Source organism: Saccopteryx bilineata, chromosome 4 (genome assembly GCF_036850765.1).
Source record: "Saccopteryx bilineata isolate mSacBil1 chromosome 4, mSacBil1_pri_phased_curated, whole genome shotgun sequence".
Lineage (NCBI taxonomy): Eukaryota > Metazoa > Chordata > Mammalia > Chiroptera > Emballonuridae > Saccopteryx > Saccopteryx bilineata.
The window spans coordinates 22,576,081-22,594,773 of record NC_089493.1 but is presented as its reverse complement, the minus strand read 5'-3'; the positions used below and the strand labels follow the sequence as shown (position 1 = coordinate 22,594,773).

The window sequence follows — 18,693 nt, the reverse complement described above, 5'->3', positions numbered from 1 at the left end:
TGTCATAAAAATAAAAATGATGTCATAATGAAAGAAACAAGATTATAAGTGAATACAACAATAACAATAATTATTCAAGTGGTTCTAATTAAGGAAAAGTTACATTTCCATCAACAATTAAATTAGATTCTAGTAAAAATAAGCAGTAATAAACAGTACAAATTTAAGAACTATTTATTTTTATTGGAGAAATGTGTGAACTGGAAAAAAATTTATCTTTCATTCTTTTTGAGAAATTGTAGATCATCTGCTTAATTAGCTTATTGTATATAATTAATTAGTACAGTAAACTGCTCCCCCAAACTATTTCATGATTTCAATGGAGGCTGTTTTACTGTTTTCCTCCCTTTTAACCCCATGTACAGCATACATACTAAAACATATGTACCTTCCCATCCAGCTCTGTCAGAATCACCATCAGCTCCATCCCAGTAAATAGTCAGCTATCAAAACAATAAGCCAAATCTTTATTTTGGTGCTTTTGAGACTAAAGAGGCTGTGCTTTAAATGACATGTCATACTCGTTGATTGTCTGAAGATAAAGTGTATCCACTCTATTTTGGTTAATGGTGACAGTGTGGAGATTCCATTTCTGAAATATTCTGTTGACTAGAACTCAACAAAGCAACCTCAGCTGCCTGCAAAGTTGAGAATCTGGCGATGTTAAATGGCCACAATGCTACTATACTAACGTTTTCCTCAGTTGAATTGATCACGGTTAGCTAGCAAGTGGGAACTTGACATGGTTCAGATTATTCATAAATGTAGTATGATTTTAGCACCAGCATACTGAGCACAGTGAGAAACCAGCAATCAGGACTACTAGGCTCAGGGGAGGGAAGATGTGATGTGGTATTGCATGGCTTAGAAGTGAAAATCTTTAATGGATTAAGAGGGTTCTTATAGTTCCTGGGGTGTTCCCAAAAAGTGAATTCTTAATCCATATTTAAAAACAACAAAATTAACTTTTTAATTTGAAAATACAATATCAACCAAAATAATTCCATATTCCCCCTGGGGCAGTAGGCATTTTATATTAAAATTAAATGGAAGCTTGTATTTATCTTTAAAAAGCTAACTGAGCAGAAAAAAAAATACAGGCTATCAAGGAGAAAGTTGTAACTATTAACTTCCTACAAAGCCAACATTGGACTATGGAAACATTCAGGGATTTTATCATCCTTACTAGCAAATTCAGTACCAAGAATACATATGTTACTATTTATTTCTATGGAGGAGAATAAGCCATATGCTAAGGACTTTGTATTTTTATGCCCTTTTCACCTACAAAGTTAGACACATCTCATATAGTGACACCCTAAATTCAGAATAACAGAAACAATAAAAATTATTTTACTTTATTTTATTTATAAATTTTGTTTGTTTGTTTGTTTGTTTTTTAATTAATTTTATTTTTATTTATTTATTTTTTTATTTTATTTTATTTTTCATTTTTCTGAAGCTGGAAACAGGGAGAGACAGTCAGACAGACTCCCGCATGCGCCCGACGGGGATCCACCTGGCTCTGCCCACCAGGGGGCGATGCTCTGCCCATCCTGGGCGTCGCCATGTTGCGACCAGAGCCACTCTAGCGCCTAAGGCAGAGGCCACAGAGCCATCCCCAGTGCCCAGGCCATCTTTGCTCCAATGGAGCCTCGGCTGTGGGAGGGGAAGAGAGAGACAGAGAGGAAAGCATGGCGGAGGGGTGGAGAAGCAAATGGGTGCTTCTCCTGTGTGCCCTGGCCGGGAATTGAACCCAGGTCCTCCGCACGCTAGGCTGACGCTCTACCGCTGAGCCAACCGGCCAGGGCTTAATTAATTTTAATGGGGCGACATTGATAAATCAGGGTACATATGTTCAGAGAAAACATCTCTAGGTTATTTTGACATTTGATTATGCTGCATTCCCATCACCCAAAGTCCAATTGTCTTCCGTCACCTTCTAACTGGTTTTCTTTGTGCCCCTCTCCTCCCCCTACCCTGTAACCCCCACGCTCTTGTCCATGTCTCTGAGTCTCATTTTTATGTCCCACCTATGTATGGAATCATATAGTTCTTAGTTTTTTTCTGATTTACTTATTTCACTCCGTATAATGTTATCAAGGTCCATCCATGTTATTGTAAATGATCCGATGTCATCATTTCTTGTGGCTGAGTAGTATTTCATAGTATATAGGTACCAAAGCTTTTTAATCCACTCGTCCTCTGATGGACACTTCGGCTGTTTCCAGATCTTCGCTATTGTGAACAATGCTGCCATAAACATGGGGGTGCATTTCTTCTTTCAAACACTGCTATGGTGTTCTTAGGCTATGTTCCTAACAGTGGGATAGCTGGGTCAAAAGGTAGTTCGATTTTTAATTTTTTGAGGAATCTCCTACTGTTTCCCACAGTGGCTGCACCAGTCTGCATTCCCACCAGCAGTGCAGGAGGGTTCCCTTTTCTCCACATCCTCGCCAGCACTTATTCTGTGTTGTTTTGTTGATGAGCACCATTCTGACTGGTGTGAGATGATATCTCATTGTGGCTTTAATTTGCTTTTCTCTAATGATTAGTGATACTGAGCATTTTTTTGTTTATAAATTTTTGAATACTTTTTTAAAAATTGATTTTTAAAGGGAGGGAAACATCAATTTGTTGTCCCGCTTATTTATGCATTCACTGGTTGATTCTCATATGTGCCCTGACTGGGGATCAAACTGTCAAACTGGTGTATCAGGTCAATGCTCTAACCAACTGAGCTATCCATGCAGGGCAATATAAATACTTTTCAATCATATTTTATATCTACTTAGTCTAACAATGTCATAGTTAGTCATTTTTTATGTTGTTCTTTGTTTATTTAAAAATTGAATCCATGGTGACCTCATAACCACCTATATAAAAGTTTGTATATTTATCTTTTAAAATACTTTTCCTCTTTATTTTGAAAATTACTGAACAGGTCAGTGAGTGAATAATATAAGCAGAATAGGAAGTTTGTGAAGTTATTTGTATGGTGAGAAGACCAGAGTAACTTTTGAAAATATGAGAGATTTGGGGGCTATGGCTTTGTTTTTGTTCCATTTTAGTCTGAGGAAAAGAAGTGAAAAGAATAAAGGGCAGGCATCTCTGCATCATTGGTGTATAGTTTATTGTATAACTATATTAAGCTTTGATTGGCGTATGAAGACAGGCTTTTGGAGACAGGAAGGTTAGGCTGGAGAATTTAAGACAGTGCCAATTAACTAACTGAGATATTTGGGTCCGTGTTTCCAAACAGTGTTAATGAGATAGCCCATAAAACAGCTGGGAAGATCCAGCTAATGAATTTAAAAAGGTTTTGCAAACTGTAAAGCACCCTGTAAATCTGCCACTGTTGTCAACTTTCCCCTTGTTCTTTCCTTAATGATGGAATTATTTTCTGATAGAATGTGGATCTATCTATGTAGCAGAATCCACTACATATTTGGGATAGAACAAGGTACAATTTCATAATTTGTCATATAAAATTTCTGGCTGATTTGCATTTTTGATGATTTTATACATTAATCGCTGGCTAACCTTCAGTTTTCCAAATAAAGAGTAAAGGGGGCGGGGATGACATTGGTAATCATCCACAGAAAGAAGATTATTTAAGTTCCTTGCAGATGGAGGGACATCAAGGGTAAATCATTATGTCCACATTTCTAATTTTAAGAACCTTTGAGTGTGTGGATGGTGAGGAGCAAACACTCTTTTGCATATAGAATTAACCATAAATTTCTATACCACAATTCCAAATTCTCCACATGACTGGAGGGCTTTTCAGACACGGTCTGCTAAGGATTGAGAAATTTGTAAAAGGAAAACAGGATTATGTTACGTATAATATACAAGCTGAGCATATTGGAGCAGCTAGAATAGTGAACTTTCAAAAAGGACAAATTAGATGGTATATGCCTCAGAATATAATGTGGCTTAGTGCTTTAAAACTGATGACATATGACATATTCTCCTATTTCTAGCCTCATAGCCATTTACTTTATTATTTCTAAACAAGCTGAATAACTCATTTCTTTTTCAAACAACATAATTCAACCTAATACTCTCTGTAAACTAAATGTGAACCAGTGCTAAAGATGTCTGAATGCTTTCTAATGTTGCTTTAAAAGTGTTTCGGAGATTGGACCATGTTGAGTGGGAAACATACAAGACAATCTGGTGCCAAATGCCCTTTGAACTTGGAGATAGGTATCATATGGAAGTCCTCACTGTGGGCAATATACATGCAACCATAGAAACTGCAACTGTGTTTTATAAAACAGATGTTTCCAATTTTATGAGATGCAAATGTTTTCTTTAGTTTACTCACTGTTTGTTTACTAAGTATTTTTAAATTAATATTTTCCTACTACCCCCAGGTTTGTAACTAATAATAGTAAAATAAATAATAATTATAGCAAAAACACTGATAAACCCACCAGTCAAAAATTGACACTGCTTGTTCCTATACTGAGATTTGTTTTCCCCTCTCCTCTATGATTCTATAATTCTTTTTTTTTTAAATTTACTTTGGCAAGGAGATGAAAAGTGTTATGCAATACCGTATTTTTTCAAAGGCCTCTGGAATTAATTTTTATCATCTTTTTTTATAGCAACATAAGGATGAAATAGGCAAATGTGTCTTATCACATCCGCTGGTTTTCTGAGGCGCCAGCTCTCTTTTCTGTGGGGGTGGTAGAGGTCCAGGCACAAAAGGAATGATGGCTTTGGACCCTCCATGCTACCTTCAGTGCAGTGAGGTGTCTCGATCTGCTCCTGGCTCCACAGAGTATGCTGCTAGCTAAGAGATGTGGGAACTCATTTTCTATCTGACGTCTGTCTGGGCAGAGATGGAAAAATGAATACTGTTCTCAAGGAAGATGGAAGTTATTTGTCACAGTTACCAAAGCTCTCAGACACAGCATGGCACTTGCCCTCTGCCATTGAGGCAGCAGGAACTGACAATGTTCGGAATGTCTCTTGCTAACATCTGCTTTGTTATTAATTTGTTTTGCCCACATCTTTAATTTGGGGTGACAGCCACCTTTAGAGGCTTTGGATGTCATCGCTCTCCGTAACCAAAACACTGGCATGTGGGGGCCGTTTCTTCCACACAGCTGTCTGCAGACCCAACAATGTACCTACAACTGGGGACATAGGATTTGGTGTCCTGATGGCTCTCTCTCTCCTTACTTTTGCAGCTGGTGCTACGTACATCTTTGGGAAGAGTGGAGGTCTCATCCTCTACACCTGGCCGGCCAATGACAGGCCCAGCACGCGCTCGGACCGCCTCGCTGTGGGCTTCAGCACCACTGTGAAGGATGGCATCTTGGTTCGCATTGACAGCGCCCCGGGGCTCGGTGACTTCCTCCAGCTTCACATAGTGAGTACCAGGCCTCTGTCTGGATTCTCTTGTTTTCCTGCTAGGCTGAGTTTGCGAACCAGATACATGCAGCAGAACATTCTAGATAGACATGACAAAGGGACGCATGCTTATAAAACCTGTCTGCCTGTGTTGGCAGTATATTTAATGGGTGTTCTGTGTGTTAAGCCTCATTCTCCCCTTCAAATGTATACCATGATGCCCCTAGAGTGCCCCAGGGATAAAATATTAAAACTCTTTCCATTCAGACTCCCTCTCTGACTGTGTGGTTTGGCCTTCCAGAAACTCTTAACAGATTGCTAAGGTGTAAATAAGAGATTTACTTGGTGTGGTTCATCTTAACCTGATGTTAAGTAGCAAAGCCATGTGAATGTTAATGATCTCCTAGGCTGGGGGTCAGCAAAGCATTTTTTTAAAGGGCTTGGAAGTAAATAGTTTGGTCTTTGAGGGTCACACAGTCTTAACTTGTCAGTGATCATGGGAAAGCCGCTGTAGGTAATCTGTTTTTTTTTTTAAGTCTATGTGACTGCGTTCCAATAAAAATGCATCTATTAAAATAGGCTGCTGGCTGTACCTGGTGGCCCTGTTCTGGGCTGTGAACTTCCTCATAGAGATGTAAGAAGCATGTGAAAAAACTGAGGCCAGGGCAGGAGAGGCAGAAAGAAAAGAGCATGATGGCCAAGAGTTGGTATATCCATGTGTATTGCATATTTCACATTTTGCTTGTGCACATCAGCCCAAGGAGACTGCACCCCCAGTCATTGCAGATCATTAAGAACACAGTGCAATTCTAAGAAATTAAAATGATTTGGAGGGGGAAAAAATTACTTCATTATGAGGATAGAAAATATTTTTATAGCAACAATTAACCCATTTTATCACCTGTGCAGTCTGCAGTTAAGAAAGTAGGCTAAAGGAGGAGCTGATTCTCATCCATAAGTACCCAGAGTGCAGCCACCAAGAGCGGAGAGAGGAATTGTTCTCATTAGTTAGCAGTGACAAGGCTAGAAAGAATGGATTTAATTTGGAGCAATAAGAATTCGGTTTAAATAGCAGAGGGGAAAAGCTGTTAAGAGGAAAGATCAACTGGGGATTACCGGCAACCTGCAAAAAGGAGGAAAAGAAACATTTACTGGGGATCTTTGCATCTGAGCTTTACGACCAGGGATTCAGAGGATGGGATTTTATTGCTGGTCTCTTGAGTGGAGGTGACTGCTCGGCTGACACCACAAGTATGCTCAACCCTCGGGGCAGTATTACAACATGCCTTGGTCACAGGCACAGCTTGCAGGATAAAGCTTGAGTCAGAAGCCAGTCTGGGTCCCAACATGAGCCAGAACCTGGCAAGACTCTACTTAGTAGTCCAGGGAAGGGCCGGTTAGAAATGATCACCTTCACCTTCAAAGTAAGGAAAAGGCGCCTTTCATGCGAACCTTTCATGCTTTCTTAGATGTTTCAGAAAACATTTGCTCCCATGGCCTGAGCTTAAGCATTCTTTAGGAAGCCATGCCAAGGAGAACAGAGGAAGGCCGCCATACTTAGAATGGTTTATCTTTACTTGGCCGGTACGAACCACCATAATTTACAAAACTTGGTGAGATTTATGCTGCATATAACTTAATGACTATTTCAGGACAGCTATAACTAGGCAATTACTACCAGCTCACGTGTGTTTTCACGGTGATTTATCTTTCTTTCTTGCTCAGTGGGACTTATCAAGAAAAATATGATCTGGCGTGGCCACGAGCATCTTCTTTGAGACAGAGAGAGTGTGCCACCTGTGTGTCGGTTTCTCCCGGTTGTGTCTGGCAGAGCATCTTTGCTTTTAAGAGACATGATTTCTCATTTTCTGACAGTTTTCTTGAAATTGCTGCTGTTTTTGTAAAATGGGTGTAAGGATCCTATGAACTTCCAGGAGGAACCTATATTCCATTTTCACATTTTAAGAGGGAAAATACAAGAAATCTTACCACAGAATGTATAGTACCCCCTTGGGGACCGGTTCCAGGGATGGCTGCTATTGCTTAAACATTCTAGAAAATCTGAACAGATTGTCTATCCTAGAGGTTGAGATGGAAAAGGATATCATCTGATATTTTTTAGAGACCCTATGAGGTGGAGAAACCACATTGCTCCAGAATGAACATGAAATGTTGGTGCCTTCTCAAGCATGGGGCCACTTCATGGGTCTACTAATTTTAAACCACTTTTTAACCCCTAGTTGGTTGTCTCTAGTGTTTACCAGAGATAAAAAAAAAAAAAAGTGTGTGACTGTATTCCAATAAAATTTTATTTATAAAAACAGGCTGCAAGGCCCTGGCCAGCTAGCTCAGTGGTAGAGTGTCGGCCTGGCATGTGGAAGTCCTGGGTTCGATTGCCGACCAGGGCACACAGGAGAAGCGTCCATCTGCTTCTCCACCCCTCCCCCTCTACATTTCTCTCTGTCTCTCTCTTCCCTTCCCGCAGCCAAGGCTCCATTGGAGCAAAGTTGGCCCAGGTGCTGAGGATGTCTCCATGGCCTCTGCCTCTGGAGCTAGAATGGCTTCTGTTGTAACAGAGCAACACCCCAGATGGGCAGAGCATTATCCCCTGGCGGGCATGCCAGGTGGATCCCGGTTGGGCACATGCAGGAGTCTGTCTCTCTGCCTCCCCACTTTTTGTTTCAGAAAAATACAAAAAACAAACAAACAAACAAATAAAAAAACAGGCTGCAGGCTCTCCTTTGGTGACCTCTGTCTTAGGTGGCCAACTTCTTGATAAAGATGTAAGGAATATGTGGTAAAAACTGGATCCACAGTGGGCGGATCAAAGGGAAAGTTCCTTGCCACCCTCCAGAATAAAGGCATCCACGTGGGTGATCAAAAGGCTTGAATACAAAACCAAACTCTCACTTCGGACATTTATATAAGATGCATCAGGAGAATGAAGCTGCGAATACAGACTAAGTTACTTTTATATGACTTTTACAGTCTGTAAAACGTGCATGTGTTTATTGAACGCAGTTTGTCTTCTTGCATTCAAGAAAATTACTCCAAAGGAAGGAATGTAAAGGCCGTTAATGAAAGCAGAAAGGGCTGGGCTGGAGGCAAAAGATTTCATCCTTCCCTTGCAGTTCGCTTAGGAGAGAAACCAGCCAGGGAGGGGGAAAAAAAGACAAAATGATCACAGACATGGGGAGAAGATGGGAGCAGGGTCAATCCAGGGACAGATGAGAAAGGAAAGAAGTGCGGGCCTGGGGAAAGAGGACAGACTCTCCACAGATGTGCTCCCGCCAGGGGCCACAGGGGCCCAAAGCCGCCTTCTTCCCCACGGGGCTTAGCTATGGAAATGAACGAGAGCACTTTGTGCAAGTTCTGATTGGCTGTCAAGCTAGTAAATTGCCAAAAACAAAGTATAAACTCTGAAATTAGCAAGCTTGTGTGTGTACGTGTGTGTGTGTGTGTGTACGTGTGTGTGTGTGTGTGTGTGTGTGTGTGTGTGACAGAGAGAAAGAGAGAGAGAGGCGAGAGGGGGAGGGGAAAGCCGAGGTTCTGTTTTACACACTGGTGCTGCAGGCGATTTCTAGAAATTTCGGAAGTGTTCTGAGTGGCAGTAGTAACAGTGCCATGGAAATAAGCCCTAGTTACCCCCGAGTTAGCTCATTGGAAGGAAGAGAAAACGCTGTTCCGAGGACACCAGGGAACCTGACCCTGAGCTGAGCCCAGTCCTGAAGAGACCTGCCGGCCTGTCAGGGAGCCCCTCCCCCTCCCGAGCAGGAAGGGCACACACTCTTCACCTGGCCTGCAGGTTCTCAGCGCCTCTCATGTCCAGCATCACTTGGGAAAGGTTTGTGAGGGCAGCAGGCAGGTCCAGCAGGCGGGCGTTCTGGCTGCCACCAGCCGCACCCGCCACCTCTGCAGGAACGGGGTGCTACGGATGGACGTCCACTGCACCTGTCATTACAGTCACTTCAGGCTCCGCGCTCACCTCCCTTGCAGACTTGAACTTCCTCCCCACACACTGAAACCTCTTTAAGAAAATAGATATCTTGTTGAACTCAGATTCCACTGGAGGCCCTTGAATCATCTGCTGCCTGGTTCAAGTCTTATTCTGTGATCCTTCTCACACAAGGCTAAGGCCTGCAGCTGAAGGAGAATTTGCATTTTGTTTGAGAGGCGGAAAAAGGAGGAGAAATGAGCATGGCTAATGTGGGGACATACAACATAGGGGGAGATATAGCGCAAATAGGGGGAGATATCTCGGGCAGAAGGAAGGCCCTGGTGCCCGAAGGTAAAGAATTATTGCAAAAGCAGGAGGGGCAGGAAGGCAAAGTTGGGTAGGTGCTTAGGCACGGTTTTTCCGGTTTCCGTTTGCTAAGACTGCCTGTTGTTCTGGCCAAAGAAGCAGAAGCTCTTTCTGCTGGGCCTAATGGTGTTCAAATAGGCTTTCATAGTAAGTTTTGAACAAGACTAAGATTATTAGATCACTGAGAAAGAGCAGAAAAGGCCAAGAGATCAACTAATCTAGGATTGTTTGCTTCAAAGCAGTCCACATTTCCGCATGTCTTCACTTTTGGTTCATACTTCCTGGCTGCACGGTTTTCTGTGTCAGTGAGTTAATGTTAATGAACTCACAGATCAAGGTGTTTGACAAAGGCGAAAAAGTGTTTGTTGAATTCTGTGTGCAGGAAGTGAAATTCTCTGAGGGGAGGGTACCTTAAAGCAGGAAGAAGCGCTTCAAGGGTAAATTTCCTCCACTGAAATCTATCGTTGAAAAATTAACCTAGTGAACACTTGTAGAGCAGCTGCCATTGCTTGCACATGACATCTGCCTGTTGACTCCCACCTCGGCTCTGTGGAGCTGTGTCATGTTATACTCACCTTCATTTATGCAGTAGGGAAACAGCTGACTGGGACCAGAGAAGGGATCGCCATGGAGTGCCTGCGACTGCTGACATGAAACTCTGACAACCTCCTTTCACCACTTACAGAATAGAAGGTCACGGAGAACTGGGCAACCGTTCACTTTTTTTTTTTTTTTTTGACAGAGACAGAGAGAGAGCCAGAGAGAGGGACAGAGAGGGACTGACAGACAGGAAGAGAAAGAGATGAGAAGCATCAATTCTTTGTTGCAGCTCCTTAGTCTCTTTAGTTGTTCATTGACTGCTTTCTCATATGTGCCTTGACCAGGAGGCTACAGCAGACTGAGTGACCCCTTGCTCAAGCCAGTGACCTTGGTCTCAAGCTGGTGAGCTTTGGGCTCAAGCCAGAGACCATGGGGTTATGTCTCTGATTCTACGCTCAAGCTAGCAACCCCGTGCTCAAGCTGATGAGCCCACACTCAAACCAGCAACCTCAGGGTTTTGAACCTGGGTCCTCCAAGTCTCAGTCCAGCGCTCTATCTACCGCACCACCTCCTGGTCAGGCCATTTGCTTTTCTTTATGTCGTTACTGCAGAGTGTGGGAAAAGAAAAAAGCAGGCTATTAATTTCTTTCTCCTTGTCTGTAATTTACAGTAAATCCTCTTGGATTCATTTTTTAATTATGAGCCTTTCAGGAACAGTGAAAATTTATGTGTCAGGGCATCTGTTTGGTTTGATCAGACTCTGTAACCTTCCCCAGTGGTTTCCCTTCAGACTTGCAATGTAAATGCTCACGTAAAACAAGGGAGGAGAGCACAGAGGACTGCTGTTCAGCCTGAGCACCTTTTCAGTTGGGTAATGTGTCTTCTCCCCCAAAACGCTGAGAGTACTTGCAGCGTTGTATGCAGGGAAATAGAGTATTTGTTAAGTTTGGTTTGCATATTATTGTTGTCCCATAGTTTATGGTATTTAAAGAGACTCCTGGATAATAAGGGGGAGCAGAACTGAAAAGGGTAAATGGTGTTTGTCACATCTGTTGCATCTACAAATCGCTGGCCTGGAAGCTTCATGGGGCCGTCTCTGTGTGGAGTACATAGAGTGAGCCCTCACCATCCGCCGGGTTCGTCTTCAGTGAGGTGAGGTGGCTGTGAGTTTAGCTTCCTCTCTGGATTTGGCCAGAAGCAGGACGGGGTTTACTTTAGGGACTGGGTTTGGGGGAATGAGTGGAGGAGTCCAGAAGAATGTTGGTGTTTCCGAGACTGCTAAAGCAAGTCCAGAGGGGAAAGGACAAAAAGACCACAGACGTGCCCACAGACGCAACTTGTCTCCCACCGCACGCCGCGCACCGCAGGTCGCCTCTGTCTTCCTTTCAGTGCTGTTTGTTCTCCGAGAGGATGGCCTCTTTGGGTGTTCCGGGTTTAAGAGCTTTTCCAGATTACAAGGCACTTCTGTGCAGAGGGCCTGCTGGGGATCCGGTCTGCGGCTCCCAGCTCAGTCCTCCGCCCCCACCCCCACCCCGCAGGTGGAGGAGGAGCTGGGAGAAGGCCGTGGGAGTGGGGGTTTGATGAAGCGACTGCCTGTGGAAAGCGGACCTGAGGCAGCCCCTGGCATGGGGCCGGCATGGTGCGTTTTCTCCGATCTCTATTATTACCAAGCTACTTCTATTTCAGTCTGGTTCCTTTGATTGCATACTTGGTTGTGAGAGGGCAGCGTGCTACAGTGGAAAAGTGTGCTAAATCTGAAATGGAAAGATTTGAATTGGAGTCTCATTTCTCTCTGCATCCGGTTAGCTCTTTGGCTTGGAGTGAGACAGCCCTCCTCTTTTAAAGGGGCACACACATAAAACCTTGTGTTACAGAGTTTCTGGATGTTCACATGAAATAAAGTATTTAGAAGTTGCTTGTTATGAGCCAGGGACGGCACATATGCAGAGAGGTGGTTTACTTGATGAACTTTCTGGAAGGTGATGACTATATCAGAGAAAGAAATCAGTGAAAGGAAGAATAGGTTTCAAAATTGAAAGTAGAATCTCATTGCAAGTATATTTAAAAAGTGTGTTAGGACTGTTTCTGCAAACAAATTCCTATTTTATCTGATCAAAAGCAATTTTTTTCTGAATTAATCAGATCCACCAATGAGACTTTTAGACTGTCCTCTTAGCATATAGTGAAGAACCAGCTCTGTCTGTGAAAGGCCCGGTTAGGCCAGCAAGGTAAGTGGACTTCTGCAGCTTCCTGGTGTCTCATTGTAGGACACTGTATCCTTATGCAGTGTCACAAGGCAATGCCTTGTGTCTCTATTGCCCTTTGTTGTAATGTTCCAAAGGGCTCTCTACTCAACAGTGAAAGAGTAATCCAGCTTGCCCTGAAGTTTTTTTTTCTTCAATGGTATGAACCATGGAAAATATAACCGTCCCATCTTTTTAAAAGAAGAAGCGGAAGGAGAGGAGGAGGAAGAGGAGGAGGAGGAGGAGGAAGAGGAGGAGGAGGAGGAGGAGGAAGGAGAAAATGGGAAGAGAAGGAGAAAAAAGGAAAGAATAAAACAGCAATGAGGAGTAGTTGCTTCAGGAGAACAGAACCTCTCTAGGCAGGCTTGGTATGAAAGTGGTTGAAGCCCTGCCATAGGGCCCTGATAAAGACATAAAAGGCTTGGCCCTATACTTGGGGATTATTAGAGCCCAAAGAGTCATTGCTAGACCTAAGTTGTAAAGCCCATACAGCGAGGTTTAGTGGAGATGAGTAGCTGTTACCACCAAGTCAACTGGAAGTTTAAAAGCACATATAAAATACAAATAAAAGCATTTCATAGATTTTAATTTCTCAAAATCAGAAAGAAAAATGAATTTAGCATGTGGATGAAATATACAATAATGCCATCATAAAAACTGAGTTGACAAAATGTGTAGAAAATATTTTATGGCTGGTAGACAGTTGTGAGAAGCAGAGGATGGATGGCCGTATCTTTCTCATTTGTCACTTACACCAGTGACTCTTTCAGTATAAACTGATGATAGTCATGTTTGAGAGTCCTTACTGTATACATAGTATGAATGTGGAAAAAATAGGATTAAGAGAATTTAGCTTATAAGCGTTATTAAGTGTATGTAAATTGAGTGGTTTTTTTTAATGTGCCAGGCAAAGTGCTACATTTTTTGGGATACTGTGTTCAACCCTGGCTTACCGAGAGCTAAGAGACTGGAGAGACCACAGTGATAAGAATGTGAGAAATTAGATTTCTTTTTACACATTATGAGATGATGTATGTAAAACGCTTGCAAACTCCTGGCTTTCAATCATGGATAGCTTTAATATTATTGGTACTTTTACTTCATTTAACATTTTTTTAAAAGTTAAAATATATACATATAATATAATTTATATATATAATTTATATATATTTATATATTTATATATATTATTTATATATTATATATAAGTTAAAAAATATATATATAATATATATTTATTATTTTTTCTAAATAATGAATACATTTTAATCAGACCTCTGAGATTTTAACTTAAGTAATATAAATTTCTGGGAGCAGTCAGGATGCTACCAATGTAAAGCCAGTCTCGTGGTATCTTAGATAATGGCAGCGATCCAGTAGTTTAAAGTAGCAGAGGCTTTTAAACATCTGAATCCAAAGTGCTGCAATCAAGGCAAACTCCCCCAGCACTATCAAGCGATTGGTTTGGCTCATGTGACTTAATGGCAAGCCTATCTTAGCACTGTCGGTTGGATGAATTATCTCATTGACCCACCGCTTACACTGTTACTAGTCATTACTCCTGGGATATTGTTCAGTGCAACAAGGCAAGAAATAACTCATTGACTCCCTGAAGCTATAGATGATGGATTTTCAATCCCTGGCTGCATTCAGAAGTCATGGAAGCTTGCTGTATTGATGGGGGAATTCATTAGCCACCCACCCCATAGCATCAGATGCTTGGGTCCTGATGCTGTCACTGCTGCTGTTTCATCTTGTTAGTGTTTCTTTGATAGATGGCAGAGGAAACTGTATCACTGTATTAGCTTCAAAGATAATACTGACAGCCTGACTTGTCATTTCCCAGTCTGAGATGACACCTTTAGCGCCTAGAATCACTTAAAGACATTTAGATAAGCCCTGTTTGATTGACCAAGCTAACTTTAATCCTGAAGTCATTTTATACTCAGGATAACAGGTGATGATTGGCCATAAAGCCTCATGTTCTATTCTTGACTCCTTAGTGAACTTTCGTTAATTCAGTTTATTTTTCTACTTCATGTTCAACAAAATGGCAGGTAAGTTAATGACATAGAATGTCATATGTGATTATTTTCTGCAGTGATTTAGGCTCATATCATTAGAGATCATTACTGCTATTCCTATCACTTAAACATGAATACTGATTGACAGAATACCAGGTACGAGACACTGTCCATAAACTTTGTTTACATTACCTTTTTATAAGCTCACAACCACTCACTGGAGTAGTAGTCACTCTTAATATCCTTGCTTGGTAAGTGAGGCAACTAATCCCTAATGAAGCTGAAGCATTTCCCCAAGATAGCACTGCTAATAAACAGCTGAGCAGGTCTTCAAATCTCATCATGGCTCTCTAATTACTATCATACTTCTAGTGAAGATATCAGAGTAGAACATGTAGTGGTGATCACTTTAACTCAACACATATTTACAGAGCAACAATCTATTTGGTGTTGTTGGAGATGTAAAGAAGCTTCACAAAAAGGAAAGAAATAAAAATTGTACATATAACTTGGTTTTCAGGTGTCATCAGCTATATACCAAGGAAGATGGGACTATTATTGTTGGGACAGATTAAAGCAATGTTCCAAGACAGGGCTGGTCAGATTCTGACTAGTGGAAACTGAAGAAAGAACATGTCAGATGAAGATACCAGCAGGAGGATAACCTCAAAGGAAGGAACTACAGGCTGGATTCTCCATTGAGTGAGGTGTTCAGTTTGAATAGAATACACTGTTTGGCAGCAAAAGCAAGCAGTATGGAATAGCAGAAAGAGCATCTGTTTTAGAAGCAAGTGGTTGGTGATTCAAGATCTACCCTGCCTCCAACCAGCTCTGACCTGGATGCATTGTTTGACAGCTCTGTGAATTGACAAAGTGATAATAATGCCACCTTGCAAGTCTGAATGAAGAATAATACATGTGAAAATGCTTAATGAGTCTCTGGTTCACAGTAGATAGGAAGGCTAATGACAGTTATGATATTAGGTTTGCTAATTTGTTCCTTTCTAAGCACTTTAGGCCTGTGGAAAGGATGACTTGGATGCCATACTGATAGATTACTTCTAAAAGCCATAAGACATTGGAAGTTGTTGTGCGGAAGATGAAATGCCCAAAGCTTAGTTTTTAGGAAGATTATTTTGGCCTTCTTGAAAAAATGCTTTTCACTGGGTTCAAGGAAAATAGATTGCAGGTTATGGTTTAAGTGATCCAGGAAAAAACAACAACACATTTTTGAGGACTTATTCAATGAAGGTGATAATAGGAAGGTAATGAGGATGAAACAAAAGGACATTTCGGAGACAGATTCAACAGGTGTTGGTTGCCAGCTAGTGGGAAGGATACAGAGAGAAGTAAGGAATGTGTAGAATAGGAAAGTTGTGATTTCATTAACAACAACACTAAAACAGGAACATCTTCTAGTTTATTCTTTTAAAAAACATATTTTAGGATAACGTCAGAATTTGACTTTGGTGATGCAAAATGTAAGACATCTCAGAGTCAATCTGTAGGGATTTCCAGTTGAAAATGTGTGATGAACTCAGATGAGAGATACAGGTTAGAAGTAGGGACTTGGTATTTTTCAGCCTGGTAATAACAGTAAAACCTCTGAGAATTGCTAAAAATCTCCAGGGAGATAAATCAGTAGAAGTTTAGGAAATATATATATGAAGGAACTTCAAAAGAAAATGCTAGAGGGTCAAGGAAACCTAAGTAGTGAAGTTTTACAGAATCAAAAGGATTAAGATACCTTTCAGGTACAAGTAGTTCATTCCGGAGTTTTTTGTTTTTGTTTTCATATCTTTTAGTTACACCTCTTTCATTTGAAGTGAGTTTGTGGGGATGTCTTTTTTGTCTTTATTGGCATTTATTAAGGCATATAATTTTTGCCATTCCAGTCTTCTCATTAGTCATTTTTTCATTTCTTCCCTTCGTAGTCGTCATGGGCATAACTAACTCAGAGCCAGAAGACACAGGGTCGAGTCCTAGCTCTGCCACCAACTAGCAGTTATCTTATATAAACGGTAGAGATGTAGATACTATTCTGCCAATCTCAGAGTCTTATGGGGAAGGCAAGATGAAAGAATGCATGTGAATGTGCCTTGTTACTATTGAAAAATCTATAGAGTTAAGAAAAGTGCTTTCATAATAACATTGGTATGCCTACCACCCAGCAAAGCTCTTTGTGCCTAAGAGATTGTGGTTGGAGATCTAGAAATGAGAACCTAAGAGATGCCAAAATGGTTTTAGTTTTTAACAGAAGGGTTAGCAACCAGGCAAATGGCACATCAGAGCCAAAATGTAGATAGCCCTGTTGCCAGATCCCATGAAATGCTGTGGTCCTCAGATGATGTTTGTATCTGGCGTGTGTCTTCAGACCTTGCATTTTACTCCTTGGAGTGTCATTTAGTGGGAGGCAGCTTGTTTTTAAGGTCATACTACAGTTCCCGGAAGAACAAATCCTCTGGTCTCAATGATCACCATGTGCGATGAGGCATGGAATCTGATTAGTCTTACCATTATCTTAGCTTGGATAGTTACAAATGTTACTAATAGTTGTAAAATTATCCAGCTCTTTCTTAAATGCAAACTGCAGTACTTAGGTTAGTAAATTCTTTTGGAAATGAACTCCACTGATTGACTTTTCATGGCAAGAAACTCATATTCTTTCCTGATGACATACTTGTTTTAGTAATCTCTTCTGTATTTGCTGTTTTATTCATTGTCCAGGCAGTATCTTAGCCACTTCATATGTAACAATTTATTTAGACCTCAGGACAGTGTCAAATTAGTGGAATTACCTCTACTTCAGAGATTAAGAAACTAAGGCTCAGACTATTAAATCATTTGTTCACAGGATTAAGGGAAGGAAGGAGGACTAAAATATTGGTAGGTTTGATTCTTATGTCAAATATACTGCTTTCAACAATTACCTATTTACTATTGAGCTCAGATGCAGTGATTTTATCAGGACCTGTGATATGTTTTAAATTCACACGGTTAAAAATGGTTAGCAGAGATAAGGAGATGGAGCACAGAATTTTGGCTAAAGTCGAATACGTAAGTAGAGCTAAATCACTTTCTTTTTGAATTCAGTTTTTCATTTTCATTATGCTTTATTGCTTCCCAGTATTTTTTTTTTGTCTCAGTAACATTAAGACACCCAATTATGCCCAAATTTCTTTCACAAACACCCCTGTGCAAAATGGGCTTGGAAACTAAGCTGAGGTTTTGAATTTTTTTTCTTATTTATTGATTTGAGAGAGAGAGAGAGAAAGGGAAGCAACAACTCATTGTTTCAATCAGTTATTCCATTTAGTTGTGTACTCATTGATTACTTCTTATATATTCCCTGTCTCAGGGTTGAACCCAATAACCTGTGGCATACCAGACCAACACTTTATGCACTGAGCCACCTGGCCAGGGCCTTTGGTAGATTCTTCTATGTGCCCTGACCAGGGATTGAAGCTGTAACCGAGACCCATCTTGACAACACTCCAACCAACTGAGCTACTTGGCCAGGGCTAAGCTGAGGCTTTGAATGTAGTCTGATAGACCAAGAAGTTCAGAAATAACTTTTGTTCCCAAATTTTAACAAACATTTTTTCAAAATTAGTATATCTGAGCAGAGATTATGGATCAATTCATTCTTATATTCCCGTGTGTGATAAATGCCTCAGAAGTCTTTAAATATTTTTATTTGAAAACTCCAAATCATCTTAAATAATACAGAAACACACTTAGTCTCTCTGCAGTCTGTATTTAATTTTTTGTATTTCTAATTTAAAACCAAAAATTAATGTCTTCGCAACAGCCCCGGGCTGTCACTCACTGGTATGTTAGCTTCTAATGTCTACTGGCAGAGTATAGTAAAAACTTGAAAGCTAGACCTTAACAGTGGAAATCACATTTCCTGAAGTGGGAGCAGATTCAATTCAGTTTTCCCCTGACTTGATGTCTAATTTCTAAGGTTAGCAAGCTTTCATGTTCGCCACTTAGATCAGCAACACTGGAGCTGATTTTGTTGCATGGCTAAACAGGAAAGCTTAAATTCAGTACTGAAGAGTGAAAAGAGGAAAATGATTTGGTCTGCAATATTTTCTAGAACACAATGCATGATGGGTATGTGTCTTCGACTGTCCGAAAAGCACAGCTACCTTTTAGAAAAAAGACATAAATATCCCCGAGGTTTTGTTGGGAATATATACAGGGGCATATA

At 40.9% G+C, this 18,693-nt stretch overlaps 1 protein-coding gene across 16 annotated transcripts in view; it reads left to right on the top strand.

The window, feature by feature from the left end:
• The window catches only part of NRXN3 (neurexin 3), a 1,648,091-nt gene that overhangs the window by 1,257,621 nt on the left and 371,777 nt on the right, over nucleotides 1–18,693 (top strand). For all 16 annotated transcript variants that reach the window (XR_010731058.1, XR_010731057.1, XR_010731056.1 and 13 more), the window contains one exon: nucleotides 5,205–5,386. Coding sequence is in view for 13 of the 16 variants with exons in the window: in XM_066272928.1 (XP_066129025.1) it covers nucleotides 5,205–5,386 (182 nt within the window). In the remaining 3 variants the exon portion in view is untranslated. The remainder of the gene's footprint in view (nucleotides 1–5,204; nucleotides 5,387–18,693) is intronic.